The following is a 26,007-nucleotide window of genomic DNA, read 5'->3' as shown; positions in this document are numbered from 1 at the left end:
TTTGCCAGAGAAAAAAGTTCCACTGATGCATAATTTCTAAAGCTGCTAATCTCCTGGAAGCCAAACATCTGTTTCACTTAAATACATTGTACCCTCTCGCTCATTTTAAAGAGCCAAAATGAATTCTAATATATTAGTACATTAAAAAGAAGAGAGACCCAGTTTTAGAGTGCTACCAAAGACCAGGATGAGATTTTATAAAAAAATTCTAGTGAAATTTTATGGGAGATTCATATAGGAAGTGCTAGAAACAAGGGTTTATACAGAGAAAGTGACAATTCAAGTCTTTTCTAGAATACTGTGATGCCAGGAGATAATTAACACTTGATTTTAATTTAGGGAGAATCTGGAGGTCGTTTTTTGTTCTTAGGATAAAATGTATGGCGTGATTGAGAAAATGGCAAGAAAAATAATTTACAAAAGGGTAAAGTAAATCTATAAAAGGACAATTTTTCTGTTACCAAGGAAATCCTATGAAATAGGCCTTTAAAGGAGTTTTTTTTTTTTCCTCTGCTAAAAAGACTTTCATACCTCTGCTCTCTCCTAGGTGGCAGTGTGGCATAAAAGGAGACTATCCCGGAATCCATTAACCATTACAGGATTCAAAGATCAGTAAGAATAGAGATTCAAGGGAAAATACTTAATACGGTATTAGAATAAAGAAACACATTTCTATAAATAGGAAAGACAAGTACTCACTGGTTCCACGTTATATGAAAAAAGAGCGTACTCTCTATCTGGAGATATTTCATATCTGATGGCTCTTAATGATTCCTAAAAGAAAAAAAAAAACAGCAAAGAGTTTTAAAACATATACATATAATTCAAAACCTTGCACTGAGACTGTGCCTGATGGTGCCATCTTCAAAATTTATCAATAAGATTCCTTTGCAGAAAACTTGCTAAAGTCTGTTAAACATGGTTATGTTCTTTTTTTTGGCTAATGGGATAATGTTCAGTTACATCATGTTCTTTTACACCTTATTTGTTGTTTTTCAAATTTCAACAAAACATATTATATCTATTGAGACAAGTTGATGTAAATAAACATAAAACAATTCTTTTCCCACAAGATTCCCAACCTCTCTGTATCTTTAAACATGGGCTTCCCTAGTAGCTTAGACAGTAAAGTTTACGCCTGAAATGCAGGAGACCCAGGTTGGGAAGCTCCCCTGGAAAAGGGCATGGCAACCCACTCCAGTATCCTTGCCTGGAGAATCCCATGGACAGAAGGTCCTGGCGGGCTACAGTCCATGGGGTCGCAAAGAGTCGGACACCACGGAGCAACTGATACACATCTTTAAGCGTAATTCCTTTGCTCATTGTTATACTTAGAAGCTTATATTAAGCAGATTTGTTCCTAAAATAGAATCGCATTCCACACCTGATTTGGCAACCTGCCTTTGCACCTCCATGGACACTGAGTCACAAGTCAGTGGATAGAGGGCTCATGTTTTCTTTCAAATTTCTTCACAGCACACAGGTGATTTTACATAAATGAAATAATCAAAAATGCTGTGTTTCCCTTCAACTTGTCTGTCTTCTCTGAAGCACTCGCACTGCTGTACAGACCCTCACACCCAGTGAGAGAGCCCAATATTGTCAGCTTGGCATGCACCACTCTACAAATGATGCCATGACCACATGCAGACATTAGATGTTTCAGTTCAGTTCAGTCGCTCAGTCGTGGCCGACTCTTTGCGACCCCATGAACCACAGCACGCCAGGCCTCCCTGTCCATCACCAACTCCCAGAGCTTACTCAAACCCATGTCCATTGAGTCGGTGATGTCATCCCACCATCTCATCCTCTGTCATCCCCTTCTCCTCCTGCTTTCAATTTTTACCAATATCAGGGTCTTTTCAAATAAGTCAGCTCTTCGCATCAGGTGGCCAAATATTGGAGTTTCAGCTTCAGCCTCAGTCCTTCCAATGAATAGTCAGGACTGATCTCCTTTAGGAGGGACTGGTTGGACCTCCTTGCAGTCCAAGGGACTCTCAAGAGTCTTCTCCAGCACCACAGTTCAAAAGCATCAATTCTTCGGTGCTCAGCCTTCTTTACGGTCCACCTCTCACATATGTACATGACCACTGGGAAAACCGTAGCTTTGACTATACTATGTATGTTGACTAAAATATTTTATCAAATGTTCAGCATTATTTGTTTCAAAGTTCTAATTAGGATTCTGTTAAAGTTTTATATCAATTTTAAGAGAATTAACATTTTAAATACTGTATTCTCGCCTAAGATTACATTGCTGTTGTTACTGTTCAGTTGCTCAGTTGTGTCCGACTCTTTGCAACCCCATGGACTGCAGCACGCCAGGCTTCCCTGTCCTTCACCATCTCCTGGAGCTTACTCAAACTCATGTCCACGGAAAGCATATGAAAGACGAGATCAACCATCTCATCCTCTGTCGACCCCTTCTCCTCCTGCCTTCAATCTTTCCCAGCATCCCGATCTTTTCTAATGAGTCAGCTCTTCGCATCAGGTGGCCAAAGTATTGTAGCTTCAGTTTCAGCATCAGTCCTTCCAATGAAAATTCAGAGTTGATTTCCTTTAGGATGGACTGGTTTGATCTCCTTGCAGCCCAATGGACTTTCAGGCATCTTCTTCAATACCACAGTTCGAAAGCATCAATACTTTGGCATTCAGCCTTCTTTATGATGCAAATTTCAATCCCTACCTGACTACTGGAAAAATCATAGCTTTGACTATAGATATTTGTCAGCAAAGTAATGTCTCTGCTTTTTAATACTTTTAAGATTACATTGTATCTTTTTATTTTTTTCAAATTTTCAACAAGATTTTATAGTTTGCTTTACTCTAACTCTTAGCACTTTCCTTAGATTTATCCTAGGTCTTTGTACTGTTTGTATGCTATAAATGGAATATTTTCTCCATTTCTATTTCTAGATATTCATGTTAAGGAATAGAGAAGGTATTGATTTATTTATGTATTAAAGCTATATTAATAAATTTTCTTATTAATTACAGTAGTTTTTAAAAAACTAATGTCTTTTAGGTTTTCTGAAGTAGAATTACATTATCAGAAAAGAGATATATTTTCCTGTACTCAGCATGTAGTTTGCTTGTATAATGCATTTCCCACCATCCAAGAACATATTAAATATTAATGGTGATGTTGAGTATTCCTTCCTGACTATAATTGAAATGGTTTTATTGTTTGCCATTTAGAATGATTTTCTTTGCTCATTGGTCCATGATAAATAGTCTTTATGCTATTTAAGCTGTTTTTACTGTTATCTTACCTGGAATTTTTGTCAGGAGTGGTTGATAAATTTTATCAGATGCCCTTTCAGCATCTTCTGGCAAATTTTAAGTGTTTTCCTGTTGTTGTGCGGTTGCAGTGAATTTTGTTGATTGACTTCCTGACACCTAAATGCCGTTGTCATGATCACATCTCACTGTTCAGAGAACACTATTATTCGCATACACGACTGAACTCTACTTGCCAATATTTTATCTATAATTTTTGCATTTACGCTCGCTAGTGAGATCAGTGTAGAGTTTATACTTTGCATTATTTGGGGCTATTTAGTTATCAGTGACAGAATGTTTTAATAGCACTATTCTGACTTTAAAAAATACTGGGTCTATAAAGATGATGTATATATATAATATACATATACATATATATATGTATATTATATATATATATGGGGGCATGTTTCTGGTGAGATAGGCATCAAAATGGTTGTGCCCTGTTTTCTTGTACTAGATACACAGGTGTGTGGTTGAGTGCAGAGAAGGAGAGGGGGCCATGCGGGAGAGAAAGAAAGAAAATGTAGGATGCTCCAAATTACCAAGTAATAGAAGGGAAACGAAGAGCAGAAAGCATCAATATATCCACAGGCTCTTTTGTGAAAACAATCTCCTCGTAAAAAGAAAAAAAGAATACACAAGTAAAATGCACAAGATTAGTACTGATGACACAAAAGCCAAACAGTGGCCAGGTTAAATGAACTCCAAGAGGACGCTGTCGGACACGACTGGGGCTGAACACAGACGGAGGACACGGTGGACTCCACGGAAGCCCGCACCAAACAGCACATGGACGGCTGTGACTGCGCCTCCCTAGGCAGTGAGGAAGAAGGGAACTAATGGGCCAGGCGGTGCGGCCTGTACCTGGGCCCCTCCTTCCCCTGGAAACCACTTTATCTGGGATCAGACAGCCCCGGGTGCTGCTCCCAGCACTGCCTGTGACAGCCAGAGAAGACTCGAAAGCGCAGTCGCTAGAGAACAGGCTGCAAGGACGATAAAGCTCGACCGCCGAGAAACATCTCCCGGTGGCTTCCCGAGCCGACTTCCCTCTAACCTTGGAAAAGGACCGTTCCGTGCACTTAGATGCATCGTTGATTTTTGCATTATGCTAAGCTGATGCACTATTTTGCATCTGTAATCTTTATTGTAGTCAATACGAGGTGGCCTCCAGGAGCAATCCTGTGACACGCCACGGGGGACCACAGGTATGAAAATGCATCTGAAGCTGGGCCCCCTTCTCAGTCTCAAGGTGATGGATCCCTGTGGGTGCAGACGCTGCGGCTGCATCCCTCATGCAATTTAAAAATAACTTTGTTTGGAATTAGGCAAAGCTGAGTTCAGCTCTCGGGAGTCCCAGTTAACAGCTATATTACTCTGAAAAAATTATTTTAACCTTCATAAACTTCAGCCTTCTTATTGATAAATAGTAAATGTTCCCACTCATAAGACTCCTAAGGATTTCAGTTAAATAAGATAATATATATACCGTGTTTTACTTCTTGTCGCACTGTGAGCTCTCAAATATCAATCATCGTTGATTTATCCTGTGTAAACCCTGCACATCCTCTTCCTCAGTTTCCCTGGCCGTCTGCCCACCTGGGCTGACGTCTCCTGACCGAGATCTCCGACTTCCCTGAGATGGCCCACTCTTTCACCAACAAGGCTCAAATCCCCTGGACGACCCAGACCTCTGCTTCAGCTCTCAGCTGCCTGCACACGCAGCGTCTCCAAGTCTTCCCGGTTCTCCCTCCACAACACAACGTAAACCCATCTCATCTCTGCTTTTCTCCCTCCATTCGGGGCGTCATTTCTCTTCTTCTGGACCTGAAGCAGCCCCTGCGGGCTCCTGACCTAGAGTCTTTCTCTTCTCCAAATATCCTTTTATACTGGAGTCTAGACTTTCCTAAAACACATAGTTGTCCTTGAAAATCCCATCCGTTCCAATCTCCCACAGAGTAAAGAGGACCCACAAAGTACCACACATGTGACTTTCTTTTCCAGGACTTTTAAGCCACAGCCTCCCAGGCCCCTCCTGGACAAGCTCACCAGGTCACGACTTCTCCGTGTGTCCAGAACCCTCCTGACTCCATCTGTTCATGCTGTAAGGATGCCACTTCCCACTGGTCTGCAGACCACAGTTGCCTTCCAGGGGTGGCTGGAATGCTCCCTCTTCAAGACCTCATCTATTGTCAAGGCTAACACCCTTTCCTCCTTCCTTCCTTATTCCCGTCCCACATGGGACTACAACTTGGAACATATTTCATTCAGATGCTGCCTTCTTTTATACCTGGGCTGAAAGCTTCCCAGAAGTAGACACTGTGTTTTATGAATCTGGTATCCCGCCACCCACCTCCTCGTGCAGCTCAGGGTCTCACTCAGAGAAGACTCCTCCTTAAGGTCGAATGATGCCCTGCAGCGGTGAGCGCAGAGCAGCATCAGCCCAGCCTCCCCTACAGAGGAACAGGTCTGGGGCAGAAACACGGAGCTGCGCCTGGACGTCTTCTCAGGACTTTTAAAAACACAAGTATTGATATAACATATTCTACTCACCTACGTTAAAATTAAAAGCAGGAGAGGGAAGGATTGGGAGTTTGGGATATATACATACATATATATATATATATATATACACACACACACACACACACACACACACATATACACACACACATTCCATAGGGCTGCAGAGTTGGACACGACTGAGCACACAGAGAGACAGATGCACGTGTATATATATGAAAGTGAAAGTGTTAATTGCTCAGCTGTGTCTGACTTTGTGACCCCCACGGACTGTAGCCCACCAAGCTCCTCTGTTCATGGGATTTCCCAGGGAAGGGAGGGGGTTGCCATTCCTTTGTCTAGGGGATCTTCCTGACCTAGGGATTGAATCTGGGTCTTCTGCATTGTAGGCAGATTCTTTACCATCTGGGCCACCAGGGAAGCCTATATATATGTATATTTACATATATATATAACTGAATCGCTTTGAGGTACAGCAGAAACTGACAACATTGTAAATCAACTACATTTCAATAAAAAAATTTTAAATAGAAACAAAGAAAATAAACATTGGAAAATAGTTTAAAGAGTTAAATTATACAATTTATAAAGTTAAATATATACAATTATATGCAAATTAAAAGGTTAAAAACAGAATGAAAATGAGAATTAAAATAAGTAAAAAACACTTCTGTCTTTTGTTCTGTCTTGTCATATGAGAGGTAGACAAAGAAACGGAAGGAAGAGAAGGAGAAAAAGTAAAAGAAACCATCAGGAATACAAAGGAAGGGGTCATCTGAGACCCCAGAGGAAAAAGGAAAAACACAGAAGGACAGAGAGGATGCGCTGAGCCAAGTAGACATGGGAAGAAACACAGAATACACAGACGTGGACCACAGCCGTCTACAGTGTTCCTGCAAAAGATGCTGACTTCTCAGGCTGCCCTTTTGTCTGCAGACTCAAAGTTCTGACACGCCGAGGCCAGTCTGGTCAGAAGCCAAGGCTTGTGGTCACTCTGCGGACGGGCCAGCTGCCCCGGCCCCACCAGCCAGATCTGCTATCTGTGAGAATAGTATGTTTTGCTGCTGCCAATACAATTTTTAAAGCAAAGCCAGAAATGTGGACACTGAGTTTGTACAAAGCTACTCTGTGGGCCAAACAAAACCTTTCCCTGGACACCGTCGGAGCCAGAGCTGACCGTCTGAATTACGGACAAAACAAGGCTATTCCTCTGCCACAGCCCTGACTCGGGGGCCCAGTTTAGTCATACTACTGATGGCTAAACACTTAGTCAGCTTGGGGCAGCAGTGCTTGCCGGGCACAGCCGGCCCCACCACAGACGTGTCCTAGCTGGGGGTCTGTTGGCACCAGTTCAGGGAAGAACCTTCTGGATTTCCTTGGCCATTTCTCTCCTGGAGTCTGGAACAGCTCTAAGAACACTTGTAATTATGTCCCTCCCTGTGGGGAGTTAGAATTCATTCATTTTTAGAGAGTGAGATAAAAATTCAAATTCTACTGTCTCATGATGATATAAAATCAAAGAGAGAAAGAAATTAGAGAAACAAAAAGGCTTTTCATTTAAATGCTAATCCAGCAATTTAAATAAGTAATTAAAACAAGTCGATCAGTAATTAAACAAGTAAAGACATAAAAAGTTGAGAAAGTCTGACATAAGCGTAACAACAGGATATTTTTTCTATTTGCTTGTTTTTCTCTTCCAAGTATTTCCAGGAACCATCTATAGCTCTTACATATTCATCAGTGGAAGAAATCTAATGTCTTTGGAATGTGAGGTTGAATTTTTTAAAATCTGATTAAAATTACTGAGTGAATGGCATTGAAACAGCAATTATGGAAATCATCACACTGCAAAATAATGTACAAAATTTCACCGCCCAATGAGATGAGCTACCGTCAGAACTCGGGGTTGACTTCCCAGCCTTCTCAGGGTACATGGATGATGCTGACAGGTGTTAACTGAAGTGTATTATATTGCATTCTTTTGTGTTTATTTACTAAAACATCATAAACATGTTTGCATTATTTAATACTCTGTAGCCTTCATAACTATTATTTTAAGGGCAACATCATGTTAATTAATTAAGCAGTTAGGCTGCCTTGGGTCTTAGTTGGGTCTTTGCCATGGCATGAGGACTCTCGAGTCGTGGTGTGTGGGTTCGGCAGTTGCGGCATGCCGGCTTAGTTTCTCCGAGGTACGTGGGATCTTAGTTCCCCAGCCAGGGATCGAACCCACATCCGCTGCATTGCAAGGTGGATTCTTAACTGCTGGAGCACCCAGGGAAGTCCCTTTAATTTACTCTTACCAATTGAGCTACGAGGGAAGCCTATTTTTACTTACTTATCTCATTTCTCAAGTGTCATGCCTTTTCACTATTGTAAGAAACGTTTTAGAAAATTTACTTATGACAAATTCCCTGGAAGGAGTCAGAAGATGTAAATATTTTTATTAACCTTGGACGCATCGCTCAGTTGCTTCCCAAACACCTGGAACGATGTAAACAGTACACTGAATGACTGAACCCACCGTGCAGCTCCTGGCTGACCAATGGTATCGTAAGTGCAGAGAGCGTAAGAGCATGGGGACCGCAGCTGACACGGTGGCCTACGCTGAACCAGCCTGCTGGATCCACAGCTCATGAAGTGGAGGTCAAGTCACGGTTGTCTGTGGACCCTCTTGGTTTCCTCACGGAAGAAAGGAAGGGTTTGAATGACACAATCTGCAGAGACTATTTCCACTTTAGATACTGAAATCTCAAGCAGAGGCCAACACTGCATCTGGTGGAGAATTTTTACAACTACTATGTTTCAGAAGAATTGGAGAGATGGTGGTGAGTTTCTGTAAGAATTTCAGCCCCTGTGAAATTTATGTTATTAAGCCCATTTTAAATGTACTTGCACTGGAGAAAGAGAATCAGTGGGATGACTGTGGCAATTTCTTGAAACAACACAGCAGTGAAGTTTGCCGCCGATGAACTGCTCCTTCACGAACAATTTCTCTGTAGCAGGCAGGGCTGTTTGAAAGTGCTTTTCCCACGGTAGAATGTCTTTCAAAACTGGAGTCAGCGCTCTCAAACCTACTGCTGCTGCTTCTCAGTAAGTTGAGGGAACACACTAAATTCTTTGTTGTTGTGTCAACCATCTTCACAGCATCTTCTGAGGAGTAGACTTCATCTCAAGAAACCACTCACTTTGTTCATCCATAAGAGCAACTCCTCATCCATTCAAATTTTATCATGAGATTGCAGCCATTTAGGTGCATTCTCAGGCTCCACTTCTAATTCTAGTTTTCCGGCTGTTCCACATGTGCCATTACTTCCTCCAGTGAAGTCTCGAACCCCTCAGAGTTATCCGTGAGGGTTAGACTCAACTTCTCCCAATCTCCTGTTAACATTGGTGATTTGACCTCTTCCCATGAATCATGAATGTTCTTAACATCTAGAATGGTGAGTCGTTTCCAGAAGGTTTTCGATTGACTTTGCCCAGATCATCAGAGGACTCACTATCTATGGCAGCTATACTCTAATGAAATATTTCCTTATGGGCTTAAAAATCAAAATTACTCTTAGATCCATGAGCTACAGAATGGTTGTGTTTGCAGGCATGAGAATGTTAATCTTGTTGTACATCTCCATTGGAGCTTCTGGGGACCAGGTGCATTGTCAATGAGCAGTAATATTTTGAAAGGCATCTTCTTTTCTGAGCAGTAGGTCTCAACAGTGGGTTTAAAATATTCAGCAGACCATGTGGTAAACGGATGAGCCATCATCCAGGCTTTGTTGTTCTGTTTATAGAACACAGGGCAGAGTAGATTTAGCCCAATTCTTAAGGGCCCTAGGACTTTTGGAATGGTAAATGAGTACTGGCTTCAAGCGAAAGTCATCAGTTGCATTAACCCTCATTGTGAAGAGTCAGCCTGTCCCTCGAAGCTTTGAAGCCACGTATTGACTTCTCTCTCGCTATGAGAGTCTTTGATGCTGTCTTCTTCCAACATAAGACTGTTTCATTTATCGGGCTGGCCAAAAAGTTCATCTGGTCCGTCTGCTGAGATTCTGGCCAGCCCAATAAATTGAAGCTGTGTGGCTTACTGTAGCCACCTTCACTGATCATCTTACCTAGGTCTTCTGGATGACCCACAGCTCCTACATCAGCACTTGCTGGTTTCACCCTGCACTAGATGCTAGAGAGACGGTTTCCTTGCACAGACTTCACGAACCAGCCTCTGCCAGCTTCAGACTTTTCTCCTGCGGCTTCCTCACCTGTCTCAGGCTTCGCTTCAGACTTTTCTCCTGCGGCTTCCTCACCTGTCTCAGGCTTCAGAGAACTGAAGAGTTAGGGCCTTGCCTGGATTAGACTTTGGCTTAAGGCAATGCGGTGGCTGTTCAGATCTTCTGTTCAGAACATTAAAACTTTCTCCACGACACCAATGAGGTCATTTTGCTTTATCATTCGTGTGGTCACTGGAAGAGCACTTTTCACCTCCTTCAACAACTCTTCCTTTGCATTCACAACGTGGGTAAATGGCCAGAGGCTTAGCTTTCGGCCTGTTGCGGCTTTTGAGGACCTCCCTCACTACGCTTCACCACTTCTGACTTTTGACTTAAAGTGAGAGGCCTGGAATGTGACTCTTCCTTTCACTTGAATACTTAGAGGACCTTGTAGGGCCATTAACTGGCCCAATTTCAATACTGTTGAGTCGCAGGGAACAGAGAGACTGAGAAAAGGGAGTCAGGAGAATGGCTGGGAGTGGGGAGCAGTCAGAACACACATTTTCAATTAAGTTTGCTTTCTTATATGGGTGCTCCCCAGGGTGCCCTGCAAAGAATTATAATAGCAACATCAAAAATCACCGATCACAGTTCCCCATAACAAACAGAGTGAAAAATCTGAGGTATGGTGAGAACTGCCAAAATGCGACAGAGACGCACAGTGGGCAAATGCTGTTGGAAAAATGGCACCAAAAGACTTGTTTGACGTAGGTGGCCACAAACCTTCAATTTGTGGAAAAAACACAGTATCTGAAAAACTCAGTAAAATGAGTGCTGCGTGCACAGAGTCCACGTGAAAGCTGGCTTAGACTTTATTTTTAGAAATTGGAGGGAAGGCACCCGCCTCATTTTGGGACACAGCCTAGACCCAAGTCCTACAGGGAAGGGGCTCAAAGCCAAGGATGCTAATCCTCCATCCACCACTGCTGACCTAGTCTCCCTGGGTAACTCTATTTAGAGCCGCCACTGGCTCATCCTGCCGGAGCCTTGATCCACCGGGGCTCTCCCACAATCCTGAGCCGCGTTGACTGACGTTCACATCCCGGTCTGCTGACCGAGTCTCCCTGGGTATCTCTATTTAGAGCCGCCACTGGCTCATCCTGCCGGAGCCTTGATCCGCCGGGGCTCTCCCACAATCCTGAGCCGCGTTGACTGACGTTCACATCCAGGTGTGCCACGTCTGTCTGCTCATGTCGTCCAGAAAACGCTCCTGGGAGGCGGGAGAGGATGCACAGAGCTTGCACAGCTGCCTGAAGGCCTGCCGCTGCGAGCAGACAGCAACGCCAGCGTGGGGAGGAGCTGGGTCAGAAACCGCCCCCATCCTTACCGCACTGATGCTCCGGGGGACCGACGGCTCACTCCTGTTTTGTGACCTTTTATGTTCATTCACACGATACAGTTATGGACCACCTACTGTGTGCAGGTCACAGTGCCAAGCACCGTGGAAGAGACAAAACTAAACCAGGCCGGACCTGCCTCCGATGAGCTTTACAGCTGAGCAGCACGGGTCCCCGGCTCCCAGACGACGTGCTTGTGATTTCATTTCCCGTAGAAATCTAAAAGGAACGCCTCAAAAGTATTCAAAAAACCAGCAAGTGCACCGAGATTTTTTTAAAAGATTTTTTTCAGATGTGTACTTATTTTTAAAGTTTCTACTGAATTTGTTACATTGTTTCTGCTTTCTGGGTTTTTTGGGGGAGAGGACTGCAAGGCATGCAGAATCTTAGCTTCCCAACCAGGGATCAAACCTGCGCTCCCTGCATTGGAAGAAGTCTTCACCACCAGGGAAGTCCCCTGGCCAGGATCTTTTGGTAAATGCTTCCTAAAGTCAGTTATCATGTCACACCAAATATGATACACTACCAAATAATAAGGGTCTGAAAACGCCCATCAGAAGATAACATAAAAACCCCCAAAGAATGCAAGTAACAGTGCAAACCAGGATGGAATTACCACAGAATGCTAAATGTCTCCTTGAGCTCACAGCTTAAACTATTTGTGGAGTTCTAAAATATTTCATGATCTGACTTCTACCATTTGAAGGTGTGAGAAGGGACAAATGACCTCCTTTTTGTTAAAGGAAGTTGTTTGGGGGGCAAGTGAGACCCCTCCAGGTGAGCCCAGCATAGCGCAAGCTCTCGTTTGCATAATCATCAATGATCTATAAACCATTTTGCTAGATTGGCTAGTGTGAGTGGCATTCAGTCTCATTCCCTTCCATTGATCCATCCCGGGAAAGAGCCAGTCACAGAAGCCAAGGAGCCAGGACAATGCTTAAGGCCAGTGGGCTGGGGTACCCACCCTATGGGACCTTGCTTGTGAGGCTGGGGAAGGAGAATGAGGTTAGGGGTCAGACTGCAGGTTAATGGTCTAAACTCCTGACCCAGGCATTCACTGCTTCATGTTCATGTCACCACTAGTTCTGGGTCGTTTTAAGAGAAACCTGAAGATTACAGGTAGCCTCACAGGTACACAGTTCTCTCTCTCAGCTTACCTTTATCACTGAAACAATCTCAAGCTTCTGAGTTTTGAACAAGGAGAGACTGCTTGGTGAGCCATCACCGCAAAGGGAAGAGGGCGGATCAGACGAGAGCCACTGCCCTGTGTTCCTGCTCTCTGCAGCCCACGCACCCTCCCGGGAGCAGCGGGTCCCTTGACCCCAACGCCCCAGAGCACTGTGCTTCCCTTTCTTCATGTTTGCTCCTGAAAACACACAGGGCAGACAGCCATCTCAAGGCTGGATCGCTCCATCGGCTTTAACTTGCAGACGGAGGTGCTGAAGAACAAGAAGTTTAACTGGCTCAAAAGAACTTAAATCCAGAGCTTCTATATTCTAAATGATGATGCAGGCCGCCAGGGACTTTTCCTCTTAAGGTCTGTCTAGTCAAAGCTGTGGTTTTTCCAGTAGTCATGTATGGATGTGAGCGTTGGACCATAAAGAAAGCTGAGCGCTGAAGAATTGATGCTTTTGAACTGTGGTGTTGGAGAAGACTCTTGAGAGTCCCTTGGACTGCAAGGAGATCCAACCAGTCCATCCTAAAGGAAATCAGTCCTGAATGTTCATTGGAAGGACTGATGCTGAAGCTGAAACTCCCAATACTTTGGCCACCTGATGCGAAGAACTGACTCATTTGAAAATACCCTGATGCTGGGAAAGATTGAAGGTGGGAGGAGAAGGGGACGACAGAGGATGAGATGGTTGGATGGCATCACGGACTCAACGGACATGAGTTTGAGTAAACTCCGGGAGTTGGTGATGGACAGGGAGGCCTGGCGTGCTGCAGTCCATGGGGTCACAAAGAGTCGGACAAGACTGAGCAACTGAACCGAACTGAATTTATCTGAGGTCTGTTTATAGGAGTCTTTACGTGCAGCTTTGAGCCAGGAATAAACTGGGTTGATCATGAACAGTATTAATCAGAATGTATGTACACCTTTGGGGCCAACAAATGTTTCTGATGTGGGTGGATAAATGACATGTTAAGAAGAAATTTCATTACATAGGATGCGCCTTCCGATTTTTAAGCAGAGTTCTTCTTTTTCTCTCTACCCAAGGTGTTTTCCAAAGTTGCTTTACTGCTCGGCTAAAACAACTTCGGTTACAATACTCGATCTGTCACACGGTATTGATCTGAGAAAGAGAAGGCCGTTCCTAGTCTTACGCAGCTGTACGCACAGCACCTGCTGCCAGCAAACCGATGTGCTCACAGGAAGTGTCGGCGCTATCCTGACACCAACACGCACTTACCCTCAGCGACAGTCCCATTACTTTCTCCTCTCGATTATTATTAGAAAACCATTTCTGCACCTCCTGTATGTTTAAGTGAGTTGAATCAGCTTTTCTAAGGGCAGTCATTCTATCACAGATGGTTTTTTAACACAAAAAAATGCAGGCACATTCGTTCTTTCTGGGTCAGGTCCTACTTTGCCAGAATACTATTGAATTCAATAAACCTGTCATTTTGGGAATTATACCGTCATACAGCTATTCCAGGCCTCCCTCACATCTGCAAACAGTCTCTGTAAAGGGCGGGATCCATTTCTTTCTAAACACCACTAAAATGCTTACTTTTAAAGAACAAGGTGTTGCTACACCGAAAAGAAATGAAGAGTGTTCAAAAGGCAAGCTTCGTGTTCTGGAGAAGGTGGGGCAGCATTTGTGTGGGTGGCGGGTGGGGCAGCACAGAGATGGAGTGGTCCTCTCATCCTTTCTTGTCCGGGATGGAGGCTCCAGGGACCAGCCTGAGTCCTCACCCAGGCATCTCAAGCTCACTCCCTTACTGGGCTCAGGATCCTTAGCTGTAAATCTAGGCAGCTCTTCCCCTGCCCGCCCCCGCACACCCCACCCCCTACGCCACCACCATGATCCCAGAATTCCAGGATTCCTTGTGTTTCTCATTCACACCGGATGCCTGTTATGACTGTTCTGACTGCAAATTCTTGGTCTGTTTCAAGTCTCTCTTTTAACAGACGTGCCTTAGTTTCTTCCCGTGACTTCCTTTCAGCATATTGTACGAGAAAAGGATAGGCTCCTAAAGCTGAAGATTGATTCCTTCTACAAATGAGCGTGAACATATGTGAAAAAAAAAAAAGAGTTGATGCTCTTTAAATTGATTTCTGGTACATAACTTCAGTCAATTCTTCAATAAATACCATTAACTGTACAAGAGCTCCAGATCTTAATGCCATTATCTTTGGGAAAACAGGTATTCCCAATGATGAAGTACTGGCATTCGTATCGACTCCGTCCTTGTTCCAAAGCATAAACATCACTTAATGTCATTATAGAGTAAGTACTGTCAGTGCCTAAATTAATATTCCCTGTGCATGTGAGGATGCGATTTTTAAAAAATGAGATCGAGCAAGCCATCCTGAAGTATTCTCTGCATTACCCCCAACTGTTCCGTAAATGTGCAAAGCCTTAGGACTCCTCTTTCAATTAAAAGTGATATGCAACACTTGTTTCCAACACTTGCGGAGAAACTTTGTGCACACTTAGAGAAACCCTGCTTTCATCTTATTAATTAGCGTGGTTTCAGTCTCACATTATCTTCAGCTGCTCAGTCTGTAGTATTATAAATTTATTGCTTCTGCTTGGCTATACTAAAAGTTGAAACCTAAAGTCATTTTCTGCTTTACTGACTCGAAGGCGGGAAAACTGAAATTATCCTGGTCATTAAAGGGAGTACTTACAATTTTTTTGCCTTCTATTAGCACCGTAGAAGTATTTGTTTCAACATTCCGCAGTATCACACTTCCTTTCTGCTCTCGGTAGATGAATTCTTTATCTACAAGAGAGGAGATAAAAAAGAAACATGAAACACCAAGGAACTCATTAGCTCTTGATAGACATTTAGGTAAAATGAACTGACCAGCTCCAACAAAAATATATCCTGTGTTTCGTTGAAGGATCCATTAAATACGGTGAAATATATTCAGTTCCTTTCCATATAACTACACATGAAGCTTCTCTCTGAATCGTTTCTCCTGCTATACTTGTGCAAGTACACACAATCTTTAGAACATTCTAGAATTTTTTGGAGTGGGACACACAGATGAGCAGATTATGGAACCTTCTACCACAAGAGTTGGAAGGTGGTTGGTACTAAAGGGATTGATTCCCTGCGTCTGAAACGTTAGGGTGAAATCTGTACACGTGCACAGGAGCAAACCCACATCTATATCCTGCAAGATCGCTTTCATTTGGTCCACAGCTCCCTTTGCTACGTCTGGAGGAACTGGCAGCTCTGCCCTTACGTGTATCTTTGACTCGATTCGTTGTATCTTCAGTGACACTGGTCCTTTGTAAATCAACTGAGATTCCAAATATCTCCTTAAAAAGGGAACTGATGAACTGATTTTCAGGCAGGGATAGAGACACATAGAGAACAGACTTTGGACCCAGTGGGGGAAGGAGGGGGTGGGATGAATCGAGAGGGTAGCACTGACACATATATACCGCCATGTGTGAAACAGTCAGCCAGTGGGAAGCTGCTAAATGGGCACAAGGAACCCGACCTGATGCTCTGTGGCTCCCTGGAGGAGTGGGATGGGATGGGGGGTGGGGGAGGCTCCGGAGGGAGGGGTCGTGTGTGTACTCGCGGCTGGTTTACATTGCTGTGTGGCAGAAGTCAACACAATATTGTAAGGCAATTATCCTCCAATTAAATATTAAAAAAATAAAACAATTAATAGAGCAATTCCACTGAATCCTACACGTGTAGAGGTGTGTGTGTGTGTGTGAGTGTATCGGCACATAGGCATGAGTGTCTGTGTCTGTGTATACATACTATAAATGAAAGGGTGCAACCAGTCCATCCTAAAGGAAATCAGTCCTGAAGATTCACTGGAAGGACTGATGTTGAAGCTGAAACTCCAGTACTTTGGCCACCTGATGCAAAGAGCTGACTCATTTGAAAAGACCCTGATGCTGGGAAAGATTGAGGGCACGAGGAGAAGGGGACAGAGGATGAGATAGTTCGATGGCATCACTGACTCGATGGACATGAGTTTGAGTAAACTCCGGGAGCTGGTGATGGACAGGGAGGCCTGGCGTGCTGCAGTCCATGGGGTTGCAAAGAGTCGGACACGACTGAACTGAACTGAAACTTTCTGAAAGGATAGTAGGTAGACAGGAGGCAGAGTGCACAATGGGAAGAAGAAATAATAATTCGGAGATTGGGATTGACGTATGTGCACTACTATACATAACATTAAGATAACTAATAAGGACCTACTCCACTGCACACGGAACTTGACTCAATACTTCGTAATAACCTAAGCGGGAAAAGAACCCGAAAAAGAGTGGAGATACCTGTATGTGCATGACTGATTCACTTTTCTGCACACCTGACACTAACAATACTGTAAACTAACTATACTCAAATAAAATTTTTAAAAAAGAAATAATATTATCTGAGTGAAGGGGGTGACACTGAGCCAGTATGAAGGTAAAGGCATTTCACACAGTAATTAGTTGATGAATGGAAAGCACTGTGTGGACAGGATTAATTCCAGCGGTGTTATCATTTCTATGCTTTTAAAATTCTGCTCCACAGAAATACATTCTTTTTTTTTATTCCTTTATTCTATTTGCTTTGCGTTTAGTTGTCTCTTCTTCTTCTAGTCTGTTAAGATGGAAGCTTAGAACTTTGGTTTCATTTCCCTTCCTTTTAGTAAGACTATTAAAGCTAAAACTTCTCCTTCATGCATGGTATTACCTATATCTCACAAATTTTGGTACGCTGAATTATGTTATTATTCAGTTCAAATTACTTCTAATTTTCCCTGTAAAATCTGCTTGACCCAATGATTATTGAGAAATATGTTAATTTCCAAATATGTAAAGTTATTCTGGTCTTCTTATTTTTTACAGATTTTTAGTTTAAATTCACTGGATCAAAGAATATTCGGTACATGATTTTAGCCTTTTAAAGCTCATTAAGACATTTTTGTGGCCCCAGATGTGGTCTATCCTGGTGAATGTACTGGATGCACATTTAATGAAATTATTATGACTGAGTTTGGTCTGTAATCTCTTTCGGGGTGTGCGTTTGTTTTCTACTTTTTTCCTTTACTTCTTGTTTTCCTCTTTCTTGTTTCCTGATTTTCACTTTATTGTTTGAATAATTTTTACAATTTTAATTTCCCTATTTTTAGCTGTATTTCTTTGCTTTTGTTTTTTTTTTAGTGGTTGTCCTAGAGATTTTAATATGTATTCAACTTTGCAGCATCTACAAAGAGTTAACCATGTGCCACTTCTCATAAAAGACACGGTTGAAACCTTTCAGGTTTCAGGTCCACATACAGTCTCATCCTGTGGTAACTGTTATGTGTGTTACATCAATACTTTATACATTCCACAAGACAATGCTATAACTATTGTTTATAACAATATCATAGCATATAAAGACATTAAGAAGAAAAAGCAAAAAAAAAAAAAAGGAAAAAAGAAAAACACTGTCCTTTGCATTTATCCACTATTTACCATTTCTGATGGTAACAATTTTATCAAAAATATGAGTTTCCATCAGATATCATTTTCCTACTTCTTAAAGATTTTTCTTTAGGATTTCTGATTATATGAATTGCTGGCAACCAATTCTTTTAACTTTGTCTAAAAGTCTTTTCCTTTAGCCTTCATTCTTGAAAGGTATTTCTTATAACACAGGTTTCTAGGTTAGTTTTTTTTTTTCCTTTTAGTGGAAGTTCTGTTCCCTGTCTTCTGGTCACCACGGTTTCTAGTGAGAAGCCAACTATGCACTGAATTATTTCCCTGCGTGTCATTTCTGGGCACGTTTGCTGCTTTCCAGATTTACTTGCTGTCTGTGGTTTTCAGCGGTTTGACGACGATGCGCTTTCGAGGGGGCCTGCTTCCTGTTTGTTTGATGTTTAATGAGCGTCTTGTATCTGCACATTTATATCTTCACCAAATCTTCAGCTGCTTATTTTCCAGATAAACTTTCTACTCCTTTATCTGTCTCCTCTCCTTCTGGTATTCCAGTTTCCCATATATTGGGCACCCTGATGTTACCTAACAGCCTCGGATGCTCTGATCATTAAAGAGTTTTTCTCTCTGTTCACCTTGAATCATTTCTATTGATCTATCATCAAAGTCACTTTGTCTTTTCTCTGTCACAATTATTGGACTGTCAAATCCACACAGTGAATTTAAAAAATTTTAGAATCTGTGATTCTTCTGTTTAGGAATGTCCATTCAGTTCTTTTTATTATTCCTATTTTTCTGCTGAGGCTTTCCTTTGGGATTTTCATTTATTAAAAACATGATCACGTTAACTCATTGAGGACAATTAAAGAATCTTATAAAATCCTTGTCTCTCAGTTCCAAAATAAGGTTCATTTCATGATCAGATTCAATTACTTTTATGTTGAGACTTGTCTCCCATTCTTTCTTGGTTCTTTGTATGTAAGGTAATTTTTCATTATTTCCTAGACATCATGGATTAATTCTGGACACTCTGGGTTTTGTTGTTGTTGTTCAGTCACTAAGTCGTGTCCAGCTCTTTGTGACCCCAAGGACTGAAACACGCCAGGCCTCCCTATGCATCACCAACTCCCGGAGCTTACTCTTACTCATGTCCATTGAGTTGGTGACGCCATCCAATCATCTCATCCTCTGTGTCCCCTTCTCCTCCTGCCCTCAATCTTTCACAGCATTGGGGTCTTATCCAATGAGTTAGCTCTTCGCATGAGGTGGATAAAGTATTGGAGTTTCAGCTTCATCAGCAGTCCTTCCAATGAATATTCAGGGTTGATTTCCTTTAGGAATGACTGGCTTGATCTTCTTGCAGTCCAAGGGACTCAAGACTTTTCTCCAGCACCATAGTTTGAAAGCATCAATTCTTTGGTGCTCAGCTTTCCTTAGAGTCCAACTTTTGGGTTTTGTTACTGGGTGACTGCTGTCTCCTTTGCTATAGCAGGTAATTTCCTTGCTAAACCTGGATGGCCAACTTGTCTTTCTGGAGAGCAGCTCCACTCTCAGTTCAGTTGTTTTATCTTCAGTTGATCTGCTGGGCTTCTCTTCACGCATGTGTGGCTCATGGGTCAGATGCAGAAAATACGGTACCTATGCTTTCAATTTCATTACTTCCAGTTCTATCTTATCCCATCCCTCTCCTTTTCTTAACTTTTAAGTTTGACACCGAGCTTGTTAATTTCAGCATTTCTTCTTTTCTAATATAATCACACTGTGTTATAAATGTTCTTAATTACCTCTTTGAGTTTGTAAGTTTTAATGAGTAGAAGAGTATTTTCGCTACTGCTTGGTATTATGCATTTTCAGTTTCTGTCACAATTTCTCCTTCAACCTGGTATTGATAACTTTTAATCTGCAAATGTATGAAAAACACTGTTTTTTACTACCAGTTGTCAGAAAAATCTGTATTATTAATTCTTTGAAATTTGTTGAGACTGGTTTACGGACTGACACATGGCCCATTTTTGGAAGAGTTTCTTGAGAGAACACATTATTCTCTAATTGTAAATGCAGAGTTCTATATGCGGTCATAAATTAAGCATGTCCCTTGTCTCATTAAATTGATTCTCACTTAGCTAATTTTTTGTGTGCTCGGTCTTTCCTTGAGTATTGAAATTTTTTAGTAGAATGATGTTTTGAGTAATTCTCTCCTGGAGATCTCCCAAAGAGTGTTTTATACAATTTTTGACTATTTTATTAAATTAATTCAAGTGTAGAAATTTCCTATCTTCCTGGAGACTTACAACTTTTATTTTTTAACTGCATTTTTCTCTCCCTAACAATGCTTTTTAAAGATAACTTCTCTTTTTCATGATAGGATAGATGAAATAACAGTATGCACCTTCTATTGCTCACATGGAGTCAATGAGATGCTACATGTAACACACACAATGTGTTTTATAAACAACGCCACGCTCGAGGTAAGCCCTTGGTGTGTGTCAGCTGTCAACAATATTTGAGAAAAGGATTTGGAGTCACCTTTGTCTCCTTTCTTAAAAAAATCTTCCCTGAAAGAATGGTTTATATTCCATTAATAAATGTTTTTATTGGAATTTTAAATTTTTATTATTTAAAAAATTTTATACAATTTTAAAGATTACATTCCATTTACAGTTACTACGAAGGATCAACTGTATTCCCGGTGTTGTACAATATTAATTGTATATTGTCACCCTGCTTATTTAACTTATATGCAGAGTATATCATGAGAAACGCTGGGCTGGAAGAAGCACAAGCTGGAATCAAGATTGCCAGGAGAAATACCAATAACCTCAGATAGGCAGATGACACCACCCTTATGGCAGAAAGTGAAGAGGAACTAAAAAGCCTCTTTTTTTTTTAGCTGGGAAAGTATACTTTATTTCAGTGACAAGTATTTTAATAAAAATTAAGAGGCGTGGTTGGGTTCATATGTAGTAGTTTTTAATACAACATAGATTCATTTCTTCCATATATATGTGTATATGTAAGTAGACTAAAGTAAAACAACTGAATGTCTTTTCAATGTTCATCAAAAGTGCTCACACTATTTTAGTTTCACAAAAAACCGCCTTTAAATGAGGTAAACACGAATGCAAATCTGCTGACCATATGGCTTTTCTCCAGGGTTACTGTCCAGCCTAGGATGCTGGTCTTCCTAGCTGTTACAACCTGAGATTTTATATTTGTTGTAGCAGTTACCAAGTTGTTCAGAGTTAAGTAAATTGGCAGTGGAATTGCTGTGTCAAGGGCAAAATAATACTCACTCCCCACCCCATACACAGGTCTGTGTTTTTCAGACTTCAGTATGGCTGGAATAAGTCAGCTGAGACTACTGGTACAAGGTAACGGGTTAATGTGTTTTCAGTGGCTTTTGAAGAAGCCACACCTATAAAGTAGGATGTGAGTATGTTCTGAACCTGAACAGTACCAGGAAGACAGTGGTCAAAAGAATGAGCAGTCACTATAGTAATTTTCTCATGGAATTTAAGTCATTTTCCTTATTCTACCCATTGAACTGGCATAAGAAAACGTATTTTCTAAGAGGTATCTTCTCCCCAAGGACAGTCCTGCTTCAAATCACCTTGATTTCTATAACCTGCCTCTTTACAAATGGTAATAAGAAGTATAACATCATCCCTTTAGTCTTTGTCTACCTTGGAGTGTAATATGAATGGTGAAAAGTACAATAGAGGACTCTCGGAATGCCAGTACGGGTGTAAGAGACTAACACAAGTGGCTACTGTTCTGTCTCGCCAATGAAGGGGTACTGCAGTGCGATATTTGAAACTGAACCCGAATACTCCCCTTGTTTACCTCAAGTACAGCTATCGGGAGACCTAAGCATCATTTACTACCTACATTTGTTTATTCCTGGTAAGAACATTTGCAAATCACAGTGGCACTTCTAGAATACCCACAGAGAAAGGCAACCTTCCCGAAAGCAAATGTTCTCCCTTCCTGGATAAGATCAACATGCAGAACTCAAAGGCTAAGATAAGCTTCTGAAACATGTCTACATTTAACCTTTAACCATAACACTTGACCTTCACTGAAATTAGGGTAGAATATTCAACTGTTTACTTTCCACTGTTCATATTCCAAACAGAAGGTAGCCTCTGAAAAGGTCTCAAAAATAAGCAAGCTTCACCTCCCAACTCTGACAGTAGTAGAATTCAAGGCACTTCTTTGCTCTGGTTTTTTGGGAATGTCCAAAATCTCCAGCAAACTAAATCCAAACTAGTGTACCCTAGGCCCCCAAAAATCCTAAGCAAACTGGCTGCTTTAATCATTAGTTTACTAAAGAGACAATGGGGTGGTCTATTCTGTGAGCTAACAAAATTAATATAGGCAGGCATTTACCTATAGTGAGTGTTATTCACACTTGGATAGGTCAGATGTATTGCTGGTTAAGTTCTAGAACTGGTGAGCAAAGAGGTGTCCTAAAATAACAACATAAGGTTTTTCATGAATGATAGATGCTAGCCTAATTTGCCTCTCTAGATATTTAAAAACCACAAAGTAACTCTTTTCTATTTAATCCCTTCTTTGAGTTATACTCAAGTAGCTAATTCTTTGCAATAAGACTCATACTTCTGTTTTTCCTAAACTTGGTAGGAGTTCTGGGTTTCAAGTGTAATATAGACAGTTTGGGTTGTTATCACCCAAATAAATGAAATCAAAAGGGTTTTGTATTTTCCAGTTAAAACTATTTTTAAATAAAGTTAAAGTGTTGTGAGCTGTTGACTGACAAACATTAAGTGACCAGAATTAGGGCATAATGGGTGTTTTTTCCTCCTCCTTAATACACCACATCACCCTCTCCAGAAGAAATAGTTTATTCACTTATTTATACCAGTAGAAGCAGAATTATCTTGAATCTGTCTATAGAAGTTGGAACTAAATAAACAGTTTTGCTTCATTAGGAGAGAATCCTGTTTTGCATGAAACTTGTGGAAGCAGCATTCCATAAGAGCCCAGTTCCCCTACAAACAATGCTCAAGAGATCACTTTTGTTATTACTGGTCAGTATGCTTCCTCTGAGTCCCTATCTATACCAGATCGCAAATCCCTTCCCGTGCCAGACAGTTTTAAACTCAAACCACACCAAATCTGCAACCAACCAACCAAATAAAGAACTAGTCTGGGAGATTATGAAGTCTCCTTTTGAGGGCCAAAAAGATGCTAGGATAGCCAGAGCCTTGGGTATTTCAGAAACCTAACTTTTTACACACACGTCCCAGGGCCTTCACACATTTCAGCTTTGAGCTTAATCAAATTTCACACACAGGTGGAAAGCCTATCTCTTCTCCACATGTACACTGGTTCCTCCTCTTCATTCTAATCTTCACTCCTACATAATCCACACCTACCTTGACAGCTAGTACAATTTCTAGCTGAAATGTGGGAAAGAGAAAAGAAACCTATCCTAAGTTAGAAAAGTTTAGGGAACAAGATGTCCTAAGGATTCTAAATAAGAATGGGGTATATTTCTATATATAAATGCTATCAACATCAAAGACTCAGTAAACAGAAAAGGTCCATTCCTATAAATGCTAGAAGGAATTTGGTTCACGTGAGTCAGAGAACACAAACACAGTTACTTTTTCCAATCCAAATTTCTTGCCTGCTTTAGCTGGATCCTTTAAGGTAACTTTAGATGATTCTGTTTCATTAATGCAGAATGGGATATGAATTCTGATCTTGGGGCTGCAGGCACTTAACCAAATTATCAAGCTGTCTACAATGATGGTTTACTTGAAACATTTCTTCTGAGCATGAGGGTTTTTTCTTGTATCAAATGAGTAAGGACTCACGGCAGGGAGGGAAAAAAAAAGGTGCTTGTCAGTTTGCAAGTCACAGACAGTTTATCTTTCTATAATTAGATTAGGAGAAAAAAAATGAAGAACACACTGTAGCAGGAAGAAAAGTCTTCCAGGGTCTGGCATTTGATGAAATATTCAGTTACTGTGCATTTCCATTGTTTTTCCATGGCAGAACATATGGAAGAGACTTGGGAACACGCATGCCTGAAGCCAGGTTACTCTTATGTTCCATAACTATGTTGCTTGCAGGGCTATTGTTGCCACAGTAGTTGGCTGTGCCCCAGACAAATGGGGTGCTGGTCTGTTCCCACAAATCTTTGTCCCAGTCTTCATCGCAAGGAGGGCACCGCCACGTGCTCTCAGCCATAGTCTCTTGTCCAAGGCTCCTGGTTTGGTTGACTACATCCTGCTCAATACAGCTTTTGTCATCACAGCTTGAGATATGATGACTGATTTCAGCCCGAGGAACCTGATGGCGAGCATTGAAGGGACAAGTTGCCAGTTTGTTTGCGACATCAGGATGATTCTTTCTGCACTTGATAAGATGATAAGGAAACCTGCAGGCCCTGATCTGGTGGTTTTTATCATAGGGGCATTGTAACAGCTTTTCAGGGTCCAGAGTATCGATGTAAGTTTCTTCCATGTTGGGAATTAAGGAGCCAAATCCAAAGTGCTCGGCGGAGACACGCTCTCCTCGCCCCACGGTCGCCCCTAAAAAGCCTCTTGATGAAAGTGAAAGTGGAGAGTGAAAAAGTTGGCTTAAAGCTCAACATTCAGAAAATGAAGATCATGGCATCTGGTCCCATCACCTCATGGGAAATAGATGGGGAAACAGTGGAAACAGTGTCAGACTTTATTTTTCTGGGCTCCAAAATCACTGCAGATGGTGACTGCAGCCATGAAATTAAAAGACGCTTACTCCTTGGAAGGAAAGTTATGACCAACCTAGATAGCATATTCAAAAGCAGAGACATTACTTTGCCAACAAAGGTCCGTCTAGTCAAGGCTATGGTTTTTCCTGTGGTCATGTATGGATGTGAGAGTTGGACTGTGAAGAAGGCTGAGCGCCAAAGAATTGATGCTTTTGAACTGTGGTGTTGGAGAAGACTCTTGAGAGTCCCTTGGACTGCAAGGAGATCCAACCAGTCCATTCTGAAGGAGATCAGCCCTGGGATTTCTTTGGAAGGAATGATGCTAAAGTTGAAACTCCAGTACTTTGGCCACCTCATGCGAAGAGTTGACTCCTTGGAAAAGACTCTGATGCTGGGAGGGATTGGGGGCAGGAGGAGAAGAGAACAACAGAGGATGAGATGGCTGGATGGCATCACTGACTCGATGGACGTGAGTCTGAGTCAACTCTGGGAGTTGGTGATGGACAGGGAGGTCTGGCGTGCTGCGATTCATGGGGTCGCAAAGAGTTGGACACGACTGAGCGACTGAACTGAACTGAACTGAACAATATTAATGAATCCCTAAGCCCATCTTAAACCCAATAGTCCTTACTTCCCACCCCTAGGTTGCCGCTCCCCAGCCTGTGCCTCCTGTTTGTCCCTCATTCCCAGTACTCTGGGCTTCCCTGGTGGCTCAGATAATAAAGAATCCGCCGGCAATGCAGGAGACATGGGTTCAATCCCTGGGTCAGGAAGATCCCCCAGGGAAGGAAATGGCAACCCACTCCAGAGAATGCCTGGAGAATCCCATGGACAGAGGAGCCATGGGGTTGCAAAGAACTGGGCATGACTGAGCAACAAACACTTTCGCTCTCCCCACTCTCTCCCCGTCTCCTGCTCACCCTGCCCCCTCACGCGTCACTTCCGATGGTCTTGCCCAGGGCTGGGTGGCCGTCACCCCCCCCCCCCACACTGCTGCAGGGTCTCCAGTGGGTCCTCCGTCCTATTTGGACCAGGTCACATTTGCTTTTCAAAACTTTTTCCCCTGGGCGCTTGGCCAACACTACTTTGGCCAAACTTCTTAGTCTGACACTCGATTCGAAGCCCTTCATATCCTGGCCTGGGTTTCTCTTCTCAAGTTTCCCACCATCCCCCATTAAGCATCCGAACAAGTCCTGCCTGCCACTCCTCTCTGAAGCTTCCTGCTGCCGCCTTGGCCGCAGTGCCCTTCACCTGGCCCTGCCAGG

At 42.2% G+C, this 26,007-nt stretch overlaps 2 protein-coding genes across 3 annotated transcripts in view; both read right to left on the bottom strand.

Annotated features, from left to right (window-relative positions):
- The window catches only part of DPP6 (dipeptidyl peptidase like 6), a 787,207-nt gene that overhangs the window by 266,304 nt on the left and 494,896 nt on the right, over window positions 1-26,007 (bottom strand). For both annotated transcript variants that reach the window (XM_070368978.1, XM_070368979.1), the window contains exons 4-5: window positions 15,264-15,358; window positions 700-774 (exon numbers count right to left, since the gene is read on the bottom strand). In XM_070368978.1, the coding sequence (XP_070225079.1) occupies window positions 700-774; window positions 15,264-15,358 (170 nt within the window). The remainder of the gene's footprint in view (window positions 1-699; window positions 775-15,263; window positions 15,359-26,007) is intronic.
- Window positions 23,116-24,574, bottom strand: LOC138987581 (gametocyte-specific factor 1). Its single transcript, XM_070368981.1, has one exon. The coding sequence runs from the start codon at window positions 24,511-24,513 to the stop codon at window positions 24,010-24,012; it is 504 nt and encodes a 167-aa protein (XP_070225082.1). The 5' UTR covers window positions 24,514-24,574; the 3' UTR covers window positions 23,116-24,009.

The sequence above is a fragment of the Bos mutus genome, chromosome 4, assembly GCF_027580195.1.
Source record: "Bos mutus isolate GX-2022 chromosome 4, NWIPB_WYAK_1.1, whole genome shotgun sequence".
Lineage (NCBI taxonomy): Eukaryota > Metazoa > Chordata > Mammalia > Artiodactyla > Bovidae > Bos > Bos mutus.
This window is presented reverse-complemented; position numbering and strand designations above follow the sequence as displayed.